This window comes from Pongo pygmaeus, chromosome 1, assembly GCF_028885625.2.
Source record: "Pongo pygmaeus isolate AG05252 chromosome 1, NHGRI_mPonPyg2-v2.0_pri, whole genome shotgun sequence".
NCBI lineage: Eukaryota > Metazoa > Chordata > Mammalia > Primates > Hominidae > Pongo > Pongo pygmaeus.
In genome coordinates, this window is record NC_072373.2 from 2236086 (window position 1) to 2253908 (window position 17823).

General features: G+C 41.8%; 2 protein-coding genes across 2 annotated transcripts in view; one reads left to right on the forward strand and one right to left on the reverse strand.

Moving 5' to 3' along the window:
• LOC129014734 (kinesin-like protein KIF28P) overlaps positions 1–2981 on the forward strand; it is a 72125-nt gene extending 69144 nt beyond the window's left edge. The window contains 1 exon segment of the mRNA XM_063661249.1: positions 956–2981. Within this exon segment, the coding sequence (XP_063517319.1) occupies positions 956–1108 (153 nt within the window). The 3' untranslated portion in view covers positions 1109–2981.
• Positions 2982–5123: 2142 nt separating this feature from the next.
• The window catches only part of SCCPDH (saccharopine dehydrogenase (putative)), a 55370-nt gene continuing 42670 nt past the window's right edge, over positions 5124–17823 (reverse strand). Inside the window, exons 10-12 of the mRNA XM_054482059.2 lie at positions 8333–8444; positions 6826–6907; positions 5124–5769 (exon numbers count right to left, since the gene is read on the reverse strand). Coding sequence (XP_054338034.1) covers positions 5664–5769; positions 6826–6907; positions 8333–8444 — 300 coding nt within the window. The 3' untranslated portion in view covers positions 5124–5663. The remainder of the gene's footprint in view (positions 5770–6825; positions 6908–8332; positions 8445–17823) is intronic.

The window sequence follows — 17823 nt, forward strand, 5'->3', positions numbered from 1 at the left end:
CACACAACTCAGGCTGGCAGTTGCTTCTGGGACAGGAAGAAGGTGACAGGAGGAGTTCCAGGCAGTGGGCTCTCTAGAGCAGGTGTGTTCACTTTGGCCTGTCAATACATTTAGGGTACTTTTTTGGTCTACGTATCTCACAATAAAAAAGAATAACTGGTTAAATGAAAGACACCATAAACAAAGTTTCAAATAAACCACAGCCTGGAAAATATATTAGTATTATTTAGCAAGCATTAGTATTCAGAATAAACAATTACTTTTAAGATTAAAAAAAGATAATATGTTGGAAAGCACATTCGAAAAAAATCGGCAAAGGATTTGAACAGGCATTTCACTAATACTCAGGGAAATAGAAACTGAATCCCAGTGCTACTCTCTGCCGTTTTCATTTTCAGCCAGTGCGGTACCATCTCCTCCACCATGTCACACTACCTGCTCTCTGCTGTTCCCATTTTCAGTGAGTGCGGTACCATCTACTCCACCATGTCACACTACCTGCTCTCTGCTGTTCCCATTTTCAGCCAGTACGGTACCATCTCCTCCACCATTTGTTTCCAGGACTCTGCCCCAGGGCATCCCTAGTTCTCAGGGGTACTGCCTCCACAGGTTAGGGGAAGCATCGGCAAAACCCTACCAATGAGAGAGCCCCTACACCCACTGGCTCCTCAAGACTCCTTTAATACTCCTTCGACAGTATTAAAACACTATGTAAGTAACATTCCAATTGAAGATATTTGAATTATCTCACCAGTTTTCCCTACTGGCAGTAACTTAGCGTCATCCGAAACAAAGCTGCTCCTAGGTGACTTACTGCCTCTGCTAGCAGCTTTCAAAAGCAGTTTTCTATCCCAAAGGGGAACTTAATGGGCACCCCACTCATATACACACAATATTTTTTATTCTGATGATATAAGGTCTATCATTATAATTTTTTTCACTTTTTTTTTTTTAGGAAGATGATCAAATGCTTCCACTGTTCATATACCAACGGTCACAGATATTTAAGGATTTGGGGGATCTACTTGAATCCAGCTTGTGGAAACTGAAAAATGACGTTGCTCTTATAGTGAAAAAGATGAGAGAATATTTATTGCATATCAAATAGTGAAGATACACCAACTGAACACTGAAGATATTCAGGTTTCGAGTTGTGAAGATGATTTGTGTAGCTAACAAGCTTACATCATTTCCCACTTACTTTACCTATTTCTTCTACCAGTTTTAAGCAAAACTCTCCTTCCATGTGATTGTAAATCATCTCTATAACCTAAAGGCTGCTTGAATGGCCCTACGTTCCTGACGCATACAGGGGAACCACACACACTGGGGTCTATTTGAGGCTGGAGGGTGGGAGGAAGGAGAGGGTGAACGATTAGCACTCGGAGCTCTGGGATCAGACTGCCTAGGGTTAAATCCTGGTTAAGTCCATCACTTATCAACTGCAGGATTTGGGGCCACTGACTTCCCCTCTCTAAGCCTCTCTTTCCTCACTTGTTTTATGGGAAGGATAACAGTATTTACTGCAAATGGTTAAGAACATAAAGCACTTAGAACGGTGCCTGACACACAGACGTGATGGATAAGCATTCACCATTAATATTTTTACGGTGAACAGTTCAAAACTTCCAATGAAGCTCTTCTATCTCTATTTCTTGCTGTCAGACCTACAGACGATGGTTATTTCACGTCTCTCGTTTTGTATCTTTCTCTGAACAAGTTTGAATTCTACCTCCACTTAGTTTCCTCTTCTCACAGGTTTATCTGAAATACTGTTATGTTCCATTTTTTCAGCAGCAGGAGTGCCCATATGATGGGACCTTTTCAGTGTCGGGTCTGCGGTTCAGGGATTATAACTGTTAGTGAAAAAATCTACGAGGAGTTAGTCTATCTTGAAGCCAATCTTGATTCCACAAATTGACTGATGGGTCTTAATCAAGGATATGATAAAAAGCTCAACACCACTGATCATTAGAGAAATGCAAACCCAAACCACAATGAGACATCATCTCACACCAGTCAGAATGGCTATTATTAAAAAGTCAAAAAATAAAAGATGCTAGGCTGGACATGGTGGCTCACGCCTGTAATCCCAGCACTTTGGGAGGCTGAGGCAGGTGGAACACCTGAGGTCAGGAGTTCGAGACCAGCCTGACCAATATGGAGAAACTCCAACTCTACTAAAACTACAAAATTAGCCGGGCATGGTGGTGCATGCCTGTAATCCCAGCTATTCGGGAGGCTGAGGCAGGAGAATCGCTTGAACCCGGGAGGCAGAGGTTGTGGTAAGCCAAGATCATGCCATTGCACTCCAGCCCAGGCAACAAAAGCAAAACTCCATCTCAAAAAACAAACAAAAAACAGATGCTGGCAAGGTTGCAGAGAAAAAGGAATGCTTACACACTGTTGGTGAAAGTGGAAATTAGTTCAACCGTTGTGGAAAACAGTGTGGTTCTTCCTCAAAGACCGAAAAACAAATACCTTCTGACCCAGCAGCCCCATTACTGGGTAGATACCCAAAGGAATATAACTTGTTCTGTTATAAAGACACACATGTGTATGTTCGTTGCAGCACTGTTCACAATAGCAGAGACATGGAATCAACCTAAATGTCCATCAATAGTAGACTGAATAAAGAAGATGTGGTAGATACACACCATGGAATGCCACGTAGCCATAAAAAGAATGAGATCATATCCTTTGCAGGAACATGGACGGTGCTGGAGGTCATTATCCTCAGCAAACTAATGCAAGAACAGAAAACCAAATACCACATGTTCTCATCTATAAGTGGAAGCTAAGTGATGGGAACACATGGACACATAGAAGAGAACACCACACACTGGGGCCTCTCAGAGGGTGGAGAGTGGGTGGAAGGAGAGGGTCAGGAAAACTAACCAATGGGTACTAGGCTTAATACCTAGGTGACAAAATAATCTGTACGACAAACCCCCATGTCACTTTATCTATATAACAAACCTGCATATGTACCCCGGAACTTAAAAAGTTAAAAAAAAAAAAAAAAAAGAAATCTTTGTGGCCAAAGAGACTACTTCTTCTTTCTTCTTTCTTCTTCTTCTTCTTCCCCCTCCCCCTCTCCCTCCCCCTCCTCCGCCTTCTTCTTCTTCTTCTTCTTTTTGAGACGGAGTCTTGCTCTGTCGCCCAGGCTGGAGTGCAGTGGCATGATCTCAGCATACTGCAACCTCTACCTTCTGAGTTCAAGCAATTCTCCTGCCTCAGCCTCCTTGAGTAGCTGGGATTACAAGGCACCTGCCACCAGGCCCAGCTAATTTTTGTATTTTTAGTAGAGACAAGGTTTCACCATGTTGGCCAGGCTGGTCTCGAACTCCTGACCTCAAGTGATCCACCTGCCTCGGCCTCCCAAAGTCCTAGGATTACAGGCATGAGCCACCGTGCCCAGCCCAAAGATAGACTTCTAATAACAACAGTAGTGATAATGTTGAAACTTAGTAAGTGCTTACACCATGTGCCAGGCACTAATCCAAGTGCTAAACATGTTAGCTCATTTAATTCTCACAATAATTCGATGAGGTTGAGTAACGTGCCCAGGCCACTGTAAGCACGGAGGCTGATGCCAGAGCCTGCATTCCTAACCGTGATGGCCTGCTGCCTGACGGTGCAGGACTGTCCCTGGGAGTCCTGGCTGACATGCAGAAAAAATCAGGAAGGAGAAAATAAGGGGTGACAACCTCAATCCTTGCTCCCTAAAATATGAAGTTAAGGAAGGTCAAGTAGGATGACGCCAAAGCTGCACTGGCAGGAGAGGCTGTCAAGGGCTCCAAAAAGGAACCTCTAGAAAGACAAGGTAATCTGGGCTAGTGATTTCAGCTTAAGAGCAGGGTCCAAGGATTCATAAGGGAGGCATGGGTTTTGCTTGCAGCTCAGGCCCTGACCACATACACAAGTGAACTAAAAAAACTGCTGTAATCCTGGAGCCCAAGTGTGGAGCACCTCGTGGTGACAGCAGGACAGGGCCAGCAAAGGTATCACAGAATCCTGGGAAGACTCTGTCAGTGAGACCCAGTAACAGTAGAGGCTAGGCAGACTCCAGTCCTCTGGGCCTGGCCACTGGGAGCGGGAATGGCTTCTGTGTCTTGAACTGAGCCTCAACATTTTGGACAATTAGCAGTTTACTCAACTGAGGTGAGTCATATACTTTCAGCAAATGGGAGCAGGCAGAACCTTGGGGGATTAAAAGGAAAATCAGGATGAGACACACATGTACCTCAAGCCAGAGGACGGGGTCACACTGCTACCTTCAGAATCAGAGTCAATGCTCGAGCATACATTGCAAAGCTAGAAACAGGGACAGGATATGCAGCTTCACCCAGCGGTTCCCAAATGCATATCAAAAACACAGAGGCTTGGACCTCCTGACCTCCCGAACACAAGTTGCTGGAGGCACTGAGGAACCTGTTACTGTTTTGTGATTCAGATGTGCAGCTAGTTGTGGGCTCTATTGCACCCGTACTGCTTTCTAATTTCACAGCCGATAAAACCTTTTCTAAGGTCCCACAAGTTAGGGCACAGCTGAGGATCTGTATCTTGTGATGACCAGGCCAGGACAGAGGAAGCAGAGTTAGGGTGGGCAATACTACCACCAAGAACTCCCTCTTCGACTTAGATACCCACCCTTCTTCTTACAGGCCTCTTCGACTTAGATACCCACCCCCTTCTTCTTACAGGCAGAACAGAAGGGTTTCCCAACACGAATAATATTCCTAAATATTTTATGTTCCTCACTTTTTAGTAGAAATTCCATAAAGGAGTGGCTGTCTTGTTTAGGTAATGAACAACATGATTGCTATGTATATATGTGTTTATTATATGCTTATTACAAAAGAAAAAGTCTTTTGCCTTATTTTAGGGCTTCCATGTAAAACCTAGATAAAATACAAAAAGTAAATTAGAGAAAAATTCTGCTTAGGTAGTGAAAATTGATAGCAGCTTATAAGCTGTATCCTTAAACCTAGTCACAGATATAGAATTACTAAAGATAAAATGATAAGCCCACTTATTGGCAAGAAACAGGTTAGGCCACTTAAGCAGCATGTTTCTACCACTATACAAATACATAGGCAGGTCCAAACACTAAACCACCATTCAATTGACAACCTTTTATTTTTCAACTTAGGTAACAGTCCGAAATCAGTATAGATCGGTGAAAAACTAGGCAAAAATAGCAAAAAGTGCAGTTTACTTTAGCAAAGGCTCAAGACAGTATGTGGAGAAACTCACTGGAAGGTGAGATTTCCTTTCTGCTGCAGCAAGGCTAGCGGCAGTTACTGCCCGACACTAACGCTGGTGTGCACCTCGATGAGCAGTGCTGCTGCAACACAGACTGGGACACCGCCTCCCGCATTAGACCTGCCAGCTCATTCGTGAAAATTCACCAGGAACACATCAATGAAAAACATATGTCAAATATGAGTTCTCTCTTATAAGCAATAAAATCACAAAATCAACTGAGATTTGAAATTTAGGGTAAGCTAGGACAATTTCCTGCTTTTTAATATATAGATATTTTAGATTTGACAATCGTTTCCACATACACTCAGATGGGCTTACAGAAGAATTTCAAATATCAAATAGAGAAGCTGTTAATTTGCGCACGTTATGACTTCAGTTAATTCTTCCAGTGTTTAGACTTCAGAGCTGCTAATAACACTAAACTCAATACCGTGTTTGTTGAGTCTGTCAATCAACTTTGTTTTGGAAAAAGCTGCTCCAGGTGTGAAGACCCCGCCCCTATAAAACAACAACAAGAGAAAACAGTGCACTCAGCTCCTCTCCAGTCTCCTATTTCACAGGCCTTACTATCAAATTGCTACAGAACCCCTGAAAACCCAAGTCTTCATGGTAATCATGGCTACCTTTGATTCCTTCCTAAAATCAGCCAAATGAGTGAGTAGCTATTAGTCAGGAGAAACTTGCACCACAGCCAGCCCTATCTAGACTGGCTCCGTTCCTGGTGATACTGTTTCCATTCCATGCATGTGTTCAATGGGTGCACTGTGCGCCATCACCCCGAAGAACCGCTGCTGTTTACAAGGACAGTCCTCAGACTTACGGGGATTAAAGAAAGACCCGAATGGAATAAATTTAGGTAATTAATTATTATTAAAGTGTAAACAGAACTTAAATTGGACGAAAAAGAAGTTTTTAAAAATATAATAGCTAACATTCATAAATACTAAATATTTTCAATGGGGACCTAAGTATTTGAAAAAATTTAATTAGGTTTTGCTACATACAAATTTTACTTTTATTAATCCTGTTTTAGGTCATGCCTGATTCACTTCTCAGCAGCAGCCTATGCTCATTTGAAAAGCTGGCCTAGTTTTAGGGTGACAGCTAAATGCTCCAGTAAGATAGTACGTCTGATAATCATCTAGCCAGGATCCCATGGTTCCATTTATGCTGGTGTCAGTCAGGGTTACCACTGCCAGCTGGGTATAGTTCAGCACTGATTGGAGGCTCCTAGTAATACTACTTAACAACAGGGACCTTTTTTGAGTGGCTGACTCTGGACTTGAACTATCTTTATAAAGAGCTGAAGTTAACTTATGGCTCTCCAACTTTTCTGTCTCCTCTCATTTACCTCCGCAGTTGTTCCTCTGGGACCAACTCTGGGCTGGTAAGAAGCTGTCCTTCTCACAGTTTTAATTTACCTATATTTTTGAAGCAAAGGAACTGAACTATAAATGCTTACATGCAAACCCAAAGCCTGAAAATCAAATCAAAATAAGCTAAAATATAACACAGATAAAAAAGCTCTTCTAATGGGAAGAAAACCAAACTTACGCCTTAGGCAGATGGGAAGCATCATTTAGAAGAGTCATGGCTGCCTGAACCATAGCTATGGGGGTAGCCACATAACCAGCCTCTGCAGAAAACAGTTGATCAAGGAAAAAGAAAGCATTCATGAAGTATCCATTCAACACGTCAAAAAGCAAATGGTAGATTTTATATCTTACTCTAGGTGTGCAGATTTTTTTTCAATAGATACTCTGGTCACTTAACAAAAATAACATATCGAAAGTATTAATTAAGTGTTAGGAACTGTACTAAGTGCTTTAGATCTATTAAACTCATTTAATTTTCATAACAATTATTTAAGGTCAATATTACTTTTATCCCATAGAGAGAGAGGTTAAGTGACTTGCCCAAACTAACAGGTAGTGACTGAGCCAGAATCACACCCAGGCAGCTGGTTCCAAAGTCCACACTCCTACCCACTGCACTGCACTGCTTCTTGACAATCACTGAAGCCAATGATCCTAGGTTTTTCGTTTCTCTATTGTACACTGAGCCGATCCCTATCTGTATTCACACACTTCACTTAAAAACAACAAAAAAAACCTCTCAATTTTTTCTTAAAGAAAAACGACTAAACATAAGTTAAAAAAATCTTTATAAACAAATGGAACATTAGCATTTATAATCCTGTTAAATAATGAAAATACAGTCAATTTACCTTAAAAAGTCAGGTGGGAATTTGAGAAAAGGGCAAGATGGAAACATACTATCATCTGGCTTGATTAAAATCTCCCGTGGGCCAGGCATGGCAGTTCATGCCTGTAATCCCAACCCTTTAGAAGGCTGAGGCAGGAGGATTGCTAGAGCCCAGCCTAGGCAACATAGTGAGACCCCGTCTCAATAAAAAAGTATAGCCTGTGACCTGTCAGAGCTGACAGTAATTATACCACAGTTCACAAGTGGACCTGTCTGTCTCTGACAGTAATTACACCACAGTTCACAAGTGGACCTGTCTGTCTCTGACAGTAATTATACCACAGTTCACAAGTGGACCTGTCTGTCTCTGCATAGTTCTCTAAAATGTATAGCAAAAGTTCTTGAACGTTTTTGGGCAACATTCTTTTAACAACCTATCAGAAGCCATTCCCTTCCCTTGAAAAGTGCACGTGTGCATACGCATTTTACAAACAATGTCAGGGTAAAGAAATCCTAGAGCACAGATTTGACTGATGTTTTAATTATACTACTTGCATATGAGATTCAAACAGGTAAATATCAACCAATCCCTTTTACTATTAATACTAATTAAAATTTGCCATTCTGAATTACTGAATCATACTCCAAAAACAGCCAGAGGGAAGGATGCACTAATAAAATTGGATTATATCAATAATTTCAATCTTCTTTTGACAGAATAATTTTAAGTTACTTAATTTGTACAACTGTATTTCTAAAACAATTAAGCTTTAAAAAGAATATATTGTAATGGCATTCTACTTTATAGCTTAAGAGTATAAAATTCCCAAGCATTCTTAAGTGATATGTGAAATACCTGGTCCTTTCACCTGAGTACAAATTTTGATATTTGGTTTGTTCTTATCAGTACCAATGCCTTGGCTGTATCCTTGACCAAAGAATGTCAACGTGAATGAGGCAGCATCAATCTGTGAAAGAGAAAGCAAAGGGCGCATTTCATAAATACGTCATTTCCTCCTGGAACATAGTAAAACCAACTATTCTATTTCAAGTGAGACATTTTCAATAGATGAAAACATTATTTTATCTGCCAGAATATCCTGTCATCATTTAAGCAGGGAGTGAAAATTAATTCTTCGAAGCTGTAAGTTTTGAAGACTGGTGTGATGGTGCGGGGAAGGGGAGTGGTAAGAAATAGGGAGGAAATAAAGATGAAGTAGAGATAGTTTTTATTGGGGGGCAGAAAGTAGAAATCTGGTTTTAGATGCCTATTTGAGGCGACAAGACAAAAACAGCCAGCGAGTAATGGAAATATGGGCCTGGAGTACAGGTATATAATTGTTCCACTTAAAGATGTAAAAATTTGACTCAAAAAATTAAATTCTAGAGGACTTATCCTAGCATCTTTCACAATCACTAACTTTAGGAATGAGGTGATAAAGAATTCAATCATGATCAACACATTTTTATTAAGTATCAGCTAAGGGTCAGATACCATGTTAGGCCCTGAGACATAAATATATGATCACTGCCTTTGCTGGAGCTTACAGTTTAGTAGGAGGGAAGGGGGAGAGAGAGAGAAACAGATTAAATAACAATGAGACACGAACTAAAACATACAGGAATAGCTCAGAGGAGGGTGTTATTAATCTACTGGGGCAGAGGGCAATGGTTCTGAAAGTGTATACACACACACAGACAGACACACACACACACACACACTTTAATGGTTTTTTAAAAACCCCAAAAGTAGATGGATTCCAGAAAGGAGAACCCATTATTTAAAGGGAAGAAGGGATGCAGTAGCATAGCCTTTCCAGAACATACAGTTCAAGAGGGTACAGACAAGGTCAGACACACATGCCACACTTGTCCCCTCTCCTGCTATGGCGCCCACACTAATGGGTTCTAATCTTCTCTCAGGCTACACACACTATCCAACCCAGCATAGTCTCTGGGTGGCTACTACCAATTTAATCAAAGTTAGATGAAAAATGAAACCTATGTGCTATCCAGAACTACATCATGAAGGGTCTAGGATGCCTCACGTCTCTGAAGATGGACTTCCGGCCAGTTGTGCTCCAGGGGTAGGTTCCAAAACCACTCAAATCTGGAACCTTCTTCCTTCCTCCACAGTAGTGATTCTCAACCCTGGCAGCACATTAGCATCACTGGGCAGATTTAGAAAGCCCCAGTGCCCAGGCTGCATTCCAGACCAACTGAACTAGAGCCTCTGGTCATCTGTTTGGAGTTCTCTTCCAAAGTTGGGAACCACTGCTTTATGCTTTCAGGCCCCACTCCAGACCTACTGAATCAGAATGTCCAGAAGCAGGATGAGGGCATGTGTAGGTGAAAAAAGCTTCCTAGGTGATTCTTTTTTTTTTTTTTGGAGAAGGAATCTCGCTCTGTCGCCCAGGCTGGAGTGCAGTGGCCTGATCTCGGCTCACTGCAAGCTCCACCTCCTGAGTTCAAGCAATTCTCCTGCTTCAGCCTCCTGAGTAGTTGGGACTACAGGCGTGCACCACCACGTGCAGCTAATTTCTGTATTTTTAGTAGAGATGAGGTTTCACCATGTTGGCCAGGCTGGTCCCGAACTCCTGACCTCAAGTGATCCGGCCCACCTCAGCCTCCCAAAGTGCTGGGATTACAGGTGTGAGCCACTGCGCCCGGCCATGATTCTGATATATGAAATCTCAGTTAAGAATCACTGCCAAAGCAGTGGGTCAGGAACATTTTATAAAGAAGGCAATGACAAGGTCAGATTTTCTGTCTTAGAAAGATCTCTTGGACAGCAGCGGGAAGACAGATTAGAAAGAAACCATAGGAAGGCTATGAAAAGTTCAAGCAAGAGACGGAAGCCTGCACTACCAACCATGAGATGGAAGACCGCACTATCCACAAAGTAAAACGGCAACCCAAAGAATAACAGAAAATATTTTCAAGTCCTTTTGTTCATTTTTGAATTGGGTTGTTTGTTGTCATTGAGTTCTAGGAGTTCTCTATATTTTCTGGATATGAATCTTCTGTCAAATATATGATTTGAAAATATTTTCTCCAAAGAAGACATACAAATGGCCAATAATTGCAAATGAAAAGATGTTCAACACTAATAATCATCAGGTAAATGCAAATCAAAAATACAATGAGACACCACCTCACGGCCATTACAGAAAATAACAGATGTCAGTGAGGATGAGGAGAAACTGGAACTCTTGTCTACTGCTGGTGGGAAGGTAAAACGGTGCAGCAGCTCTGCAGAACAGTTTAGTGGTTCCTCAAGAAGTTAAATATATAATTTACATACAGTATAGCATTCCATTTCTGAGTATATGCCCAAAAGAATTTAAAACAGAGTCTTGAAGAGGTATCTGTACACCGATGTTCGCAGCAGCATAACTGGCAATAGCCAAAAGCTGGAGGCAACCCATGTGTTCACTGATGAATGAATGGATATACAAAATGTGATCCAGACAGGCAACAGACAATCACTCACCCTTAAAAAGGAAAGAAATTCGAACATATGCTACAATATGGATGAACCTTGAAGACCTTACGCTAAGTGAAATAAGCCAGTCACAAAAAGACAAAGATTGATTCCATTTACATGAGGCACTTGGAGTCATCAAATTCATAGAGACAGAAAGTGGAATGCAGTTGCCAGGGGCTGGGGGAAGGCGGAAATGAGGAGTTATTGTTTAACGGGTGTAGAGTTTCAGTTTTGCAAGATGAAAAGTGTTCTGGACATGGATGGTGGTAATGGCTGCACAAAAATATGAATGTACTTTTTTTAAATTATACTTTAAGTTTTAGGGTACATGTGCACAATGTGCAGGTTAGTTACATATGTATACATGTGCCATGCTGGTGCGCTGCACCCGCTAACTCGTCATCTAGCATTAGGTATATCTCCCAATGCTATCCCTCCCCCGTCCCCCGACCCCCCAACAGTCCCCAGAGTGTGATGTTCCCCTTCCTGTGTCCATGTGTTCTCATTGTTCAATTCCCACCTATGAGTGACAATATGCGGTGTTTGGTTTTTTGTTCTTGCGATAGTTTACTGAGAATGATGATTTCCAATTTCATCCATGTCCCTACAAAGGACATGAACTCATCATTTTTTATGGCTGCATAGTATTCCATGGTGTATATGTGCCACATTTTCTTTTTTTTTTTTTTTTTTTTTTTTTTTTTTCTTTTTTTTTTTTTTTTTCTTTTATTATTATTTATTATTATTAAACTTTAGGTTTTATGGTACATGTGCGCAATGTGCAGGTAAATTACATATGTATACATGTGCCATGCTGGTGCGCTGCACCCACCAACTCGTCATCTAGCATTAGGTATATCTCCCAGTGCTATCCCTCCCCCCTCCCCCCACCCCACAACAGTCCCCAGAGTGTGATGTTCCCCTTCCTGTGTCCATGTGTTCTCATTGTTCAATTCCCACCTATGAGTGAGAATATGCGGTGTTTGGTTTTTTGTTCTTGCGATAGTTTACTGAGAATGATGTTTTCCAATTTCATCCATGTCCCTACAAAGGACGTGAACTCATCATTTTTTATGGCTGCATAGTATTCCATGGTGTATATGTGCCACATTTTCTTAATCCAGTCTATCATTGTTGGACATTTGGGTTGGTTCCAAGTCTTTGCTATTGTGAATAATGCCGCAATAAACATACGTGTGCATGTGTCTTTATAGCAGCATGATTCATAGTCCTTTGGGTATATACCCAGTAATGGGATGGCTGGGTCGAATGGAATTTCTAGTTCTAGATCCCTGAGGAATCGCCACACTGACTTCCACAAGGGTTGAATTAGTTTACAGTCCCACCAACAGTGTAAAAGTGTTCCTATTTCTCCACATCCTCTCCAGCACCTGTTGTTTCCTGACTTTTTAATGATTGCCATTCTAACTGGTGTGAGATGGTATCTCATTGTGGTTTTGATTTGCATTTCTCTGATGGCCAGTGATGGTGAGCATTTTTTCATGTGATTTTTGGCTGCATAAATGTCTTCTTTTGAGAAGTGTCTGTTCATATCCTTTGCCCACTTTTTGATGGGGTTGTTTGTTTTTTTCTTGTAAATTTGTTGGAGTTCATTGTAGATTCTGGATATTAGCCCTTTGTCAGATGAGTAGGTTGCGAAAATTTTCTCCCATTTTGTAGGTTGCCTGTTCACTCTGATGGTAGTTTCTTTTGCTGTGCAGAAGCTCTTTAGTTTAATTAGATCCCATTTGTCAATTTTGGCTTTTGTTGCCATTGCTTTTGGTGTTTTAGACATGAAGTCCTTGCCCATGCCTATGTCCTGAATGGTAATGCCTAGGTTTTCTTCTAGGGTTTTTATGGTTTTAGGTCTAACATTTAAGTCTTTAATCCATCTTGAATTGATTTTTGTATAAGGTGTAAGGAAGGGATCCAGTTTCAGCTTTCTACATATGGCTAGCCAGTTTTCCCAGCACCATTTATTAAATAGGGAATCCTTTCCCCATTTCTTGTTTTTGTCAGGTTTGTCAAAGATCAAATACTTGTAGATATGTGGCATTATTTCTGACGGCTCTGTTCTGTTCCATTGATCTATATCTCTGTTTTGGTACCAGTACCATGCTGTTTTGGTTACTGTAGCCTTGTAGTATAGTTTGAAGTCAGGTAGTGTGATGCCTCCAGCTTTGTTCTTTTGGCTTAGGATTGACTTGGTGATGCGGGCTCTTTTTTGGTTCCATATGAACTTTAAAGTAGTTTTTTCCAATTCTGTGAAGAAAGTCATTGGTAGCTTGATGGGGATGGCATTGAATCTGTAAATTACCTTGGGAAGGATGGCCATTTTCATGATATTGATTCTTCCTACCCATGAGCATGGAATGTTCTTCCATTTGTTTGTATCCTCTTTTATTTCCTTGAGCAGTGGTTTGTAGTTCTCCTTGAAGAGGTCTTTCACATCCCTTGTAAGTTGGATTCCTAGGTATTTTATTCTCTTTGAAGCAATTGTGAATGGGAGTTCACTGATGATTTGGCTCTCTGTTTGTCTGTTATTGGTGTATAAGAATGCTTGTGATTTTTGCACATTGATTTTGTATCCTGAGACTTTGCTGAAGTTGCTTATCAGCTTAAGGAGATTTTGGGCTGAGACAATGGGGTTTTCTAGATATACTATCATGTCATCTGCAAACAGGGACAATTTGACTTCCTCTTTTCCTAATTGAATACCCTTGATTTCCTTCTCCTGCCTAATTGCCCTGGCCAGAACTTCCAACACTATGTTGAATAGAAGTGGTGAGAGAGGGCATCCCTGTCTTGTGCCAGTTTTCAAAGGGAATGCTTCCAGTTTTTGCCCATTCAGTATGATATTGGCTGTGGGTTTGTCATAAATAGCTCTTATTATTTTGAGATACGTCCCATCAATTCCTAATTTATTGAGAGTTTTTAGCATGAAGGGTTGTTGAATTTTGTCAAAGGCCTTTTCTGCATCTATTGAGATAATCATGTGGTTTTTGTCTTTGGTTCTGTTTATATGCTGGATTACATTTATTGATTTGCGTATATTGAACCAGCCTTGCATCCCAGGGATGAAGCCCACTTGATCATGGTGGATAAGCTTTTTGATGTGCTGCTGGATTCTGTTTGCCAGTATTTTATTGAGGATTTTTGCATCAATGTTCATCAAGGATATTGGTCTAAAATTCTCTTTTTTTGTTGTGTCTCTGCCAGGCTTTGGTATCAGGATGATGCTGGCCTCATAAAATGAGTTAGGGAGGATTCCCTCTTTTTCTATTGATTGGAATAGTTTCAGAAGGAATGGTACCAGCTCCTCCTTGTACCTCTGGTAGAATTCGGCTGTGAATCCATCTGGACCTGGACTTTTTTTGGTTGGTAAGCTATTGATTATTGCCACAATTTCAGCTCCTGTTATTGGTCTATTCAGAGATTCAACTTCTTCCTGGTTTAGTCTTGGGAGGGTGTATGTGTTGAGGAATTTATCCATTTCTTCTAGATTTTCTAGTTTATTTGCATAGAGGTGTTTGTAATATTCTCTGATGGTAGTTTGTATTTCTGTGGGATCGGTGGTGATATCCCCTTTATCATTTTTTATTGCATCTATTTGATTCTTCTCTCTTTTTTTCTTTATTAATCTTGCTAGCGGTCTATCAATTTTGTTGATCCTTTCAAAAAACCAGCTCCTGGATTCATTTATTTTTTGAAGGGTTTTTTGTGTCTCTATTTCCTTCAGTTCTGCTCTGATTTTAGTTATTTCTTCCCTTCTGCTAGCTTTTGAATGTGTTTGCTCTTGCTTTTCTAGTTCTTTTAATTGTGATGTTAGGGTGTCAATTTTGGATCTTTCCTGCTTTCTCTTGTGGGCATTTAGTGCTATAAATTTCCCTCTACACACTGCTTTGAATGCATCCCAGAGATTCTGGTATGTTGTGTCTTGGTTCTCGTTGGTTTCAAAGAACATCTTTATTTCTGCCTTCATTTCGTTATGTACCCAGTAGTCATTCAGGAGCAGGTTGTTCAGTTTCCACGTAGTTGAGCGGTTTTGAGTGAGATTCTTAATCCTGAGTTCTAGCTTGATTGCACTGTGATCTGAGAGACAGTTTGTTACAATTTCTGTTCTTTTACATTTATTGAGGAGAGCTTTACTTCCAAGTATATGGTCAATTTTGGAATAGGTGTGGTGTGGTGCTGAAAAAAATGTATATTCTGTTGATTTGGGGTGGAGAGTTCTGTAGATGTCTATTAGGTCCGCTTGGTGCAGAGCTGAGTTCAATTCCTGGGTATCCTTGTTGACTTTCTGTCTCGTTGATCTGTCTAATGTTGATAGTGGGGTGTTAAAGTCTCCCATTATTAATGTGTGGGAGTCTAAGTCTCTTTGTAGGTCACTCAGGACTTGCTTTATGAATCTGGGTGCTCCTGTATTGGGTGCATATATATTTAGGATAGTTAGCTCTTCTTGTTGAATTAATCCCTTTACCATTATGTAATGGCCTTCTTTGTCTCTTTTGATCTTTGTTGGTTTAAAGTCTGTTTTATCAGAGACTAGGATTGCAACCCCTGCCTTTTTTTGTTTTCCATTTGCTTGGTAGATCTTCCTCCATCCTTTTATTTTGAGCCTATGTGTGTCTCTGCACGTGAGATGGGTTTCCTGAATACAGCACACTGATGGGTCTTGAGTCTTTATCCAGTTTGCCAGTCTGTGTCTTTTAATTGGACCATTTAGTCCATTTACATTTAAAGTTAATATTGTTATGTGTGAATGTGATCCTGTCATTATGATGTTAGCTGGATATTTTGCTCGTTAGTTGATGCAGTCTCTTCCTAGTCTCGATGTTCTTTACATTTCGGTATGATTTTGCAGTGGCTGGTACCGGTTGTGCCTTTCCATGTTTAGCGCTTCCTTCAGGAGCTCTTTTAGGGCAGGCCTGGTGGTGACAAAATCTCTCAGCATTTGCTTGTCTGTAAAGTATTTTATTTCTCCTTCACTTATGAAGCTTAGTTTGGCAGGATATGAAATTCTGGGTTGAAAATTCTTTTCTTTAAGAATGTTGAATATTGGCCCCCACTCTCTTCTGGCTTGTAGGGTTTCTGCCGAGAGATCCGCTGTTAGTCTGATGGGCTTCCCTTTGATGGTAACCCGACCTTTCTCTCTGGCTGCCCTTAACATTTTTTCCTTCATTTCAACTTTGGTGAATCTGACAATTATGTGTCTTGGAGTTGCTCTTCTCGAGGAGTATCTTTGTGGCGTTCTCTGTATTTCCTGAATCTGAATATTGGCCTGCCTTGCTAGATTGGGGAAGTTCTCCTGGATAATATCCTGCAGAGTGTTTTCCAACTTGTTTCCATTCTCCCCGTCACTTTCAGGTACACCAATCAGACGTAGATTTGGTCTTTTCACATAGTCCCACATTTCTTGGAGGCTTTGCTCGTTTCTTTTTATTCTTTTTTCTCTAAACTTCCCTTCTCGCTTCATTTCATTCATTTCATCTTCCAGGGCTGATACCCTTTCTTCCATTTGATCGCATCGGCTCCTGAGGCTTCTGCATTCTTCACGTAGTTCTCGAGCCTTGGTTTTCAGCTCCATCAGCTCCTTTAAGCACTTCTCTGTATTGGTTATTCTAGTTATACATTCTTCTAAATTTTTTTCAAAGTTTTCAACTTCTTTGCCTTTGGTTTGAATATCCTCCCGTAGCTCGGAGTAATTTGATCGTCTGAAGCCTTCTTCTCTCAGCTCGTCAAAGTCATTCTCTGTCCAGCTTTGTTCCGTTGCTGGTGAGGAACTGCGTTCCTTTGGAGGAGGAGAGGTACTCTGGTTTTTAGAGTTTCCAGTTTTTCTGCTCTGTTTTTTCCCCATCTTTGTGGTTTTAACTACTTTTGGTCTTTGATGATGGTGATGTACAGATGGGTTTTTGGTGTGGATGTCCTTTCTGTTAGTTTTCCTTCTAACAGACAGGACCCTCAGCTGCAGGTCTGTTGGAGTACCTGGCCGGCCGTGTGAGGTGTCAGTCTGCCCCTGCTGGGGGGTGCCTCCCAGTTAGGCTGCTCGGGGGTCAGGGGTCAGGGACCCACTTGAGGAGGCAGTCAGCCCGTTCTCAGATCTCCAGCTGCGTGCTGGGAGAACCACTGCTCTCCTCACAGCTGTCAGACAGGGACATTTAAGTCTGCAGAGGTTACTGCTGTCTTTTTGTTTGTCTGTGTCCTGCCCCCAGAGGTGGAGCCTACAGAGGCAGGCAGGCCTCCTTGAGCTGTGGTGGGCTCCACCCAGTTCAAGCTTCCAGGCTGCTTTGTTTACCTAAGCGAGCCTGGGCAATGGCGGGCGCCCCTCCCCCAGCCTCGCTGCCGACTTGCTGTTTGATCTCAGACTGCTGTGCTAGCGATCAGCGAGACTCCGTGGGCGTAGGACCCTCTGAGCCAGGTGCGGGCTATACTCTCCTGGGGCACCGTTTCCTAAGCCCGTCGGAAAAGCACAGTATTCGGGTGGGAGTGGCCCGATTTTCCAGGTGCCGTCTGTCACCCCTGGAAGGGGAACTCCCTGACCCCTTGCGCTTCCCGAGTGAGGCAATGCCTCGCCCCTGCTTCGGCTGGCGCACAGTGCGCTCACCCACTGACCTGCGCCCACTGTCTGGCACTCCCTAGTGAGATGAACACGGTACCTCAGATGGAAATGCAGAAATCACCCGTCTTCTGCGTCGCTCGCGCTGGGAGCTGTAGACCGGAGCTGTTCCTATTCGGCCATCTTGGCTCCTCCCCCCGTGCCACATTTTCTTAATCCAGTCTATCATTGTTGGACATTTGGGTTGGTTCCAAGTCTTTGCTATTGTGAATAGTGCTGCAATAAACATACGTGTGCATGTGTC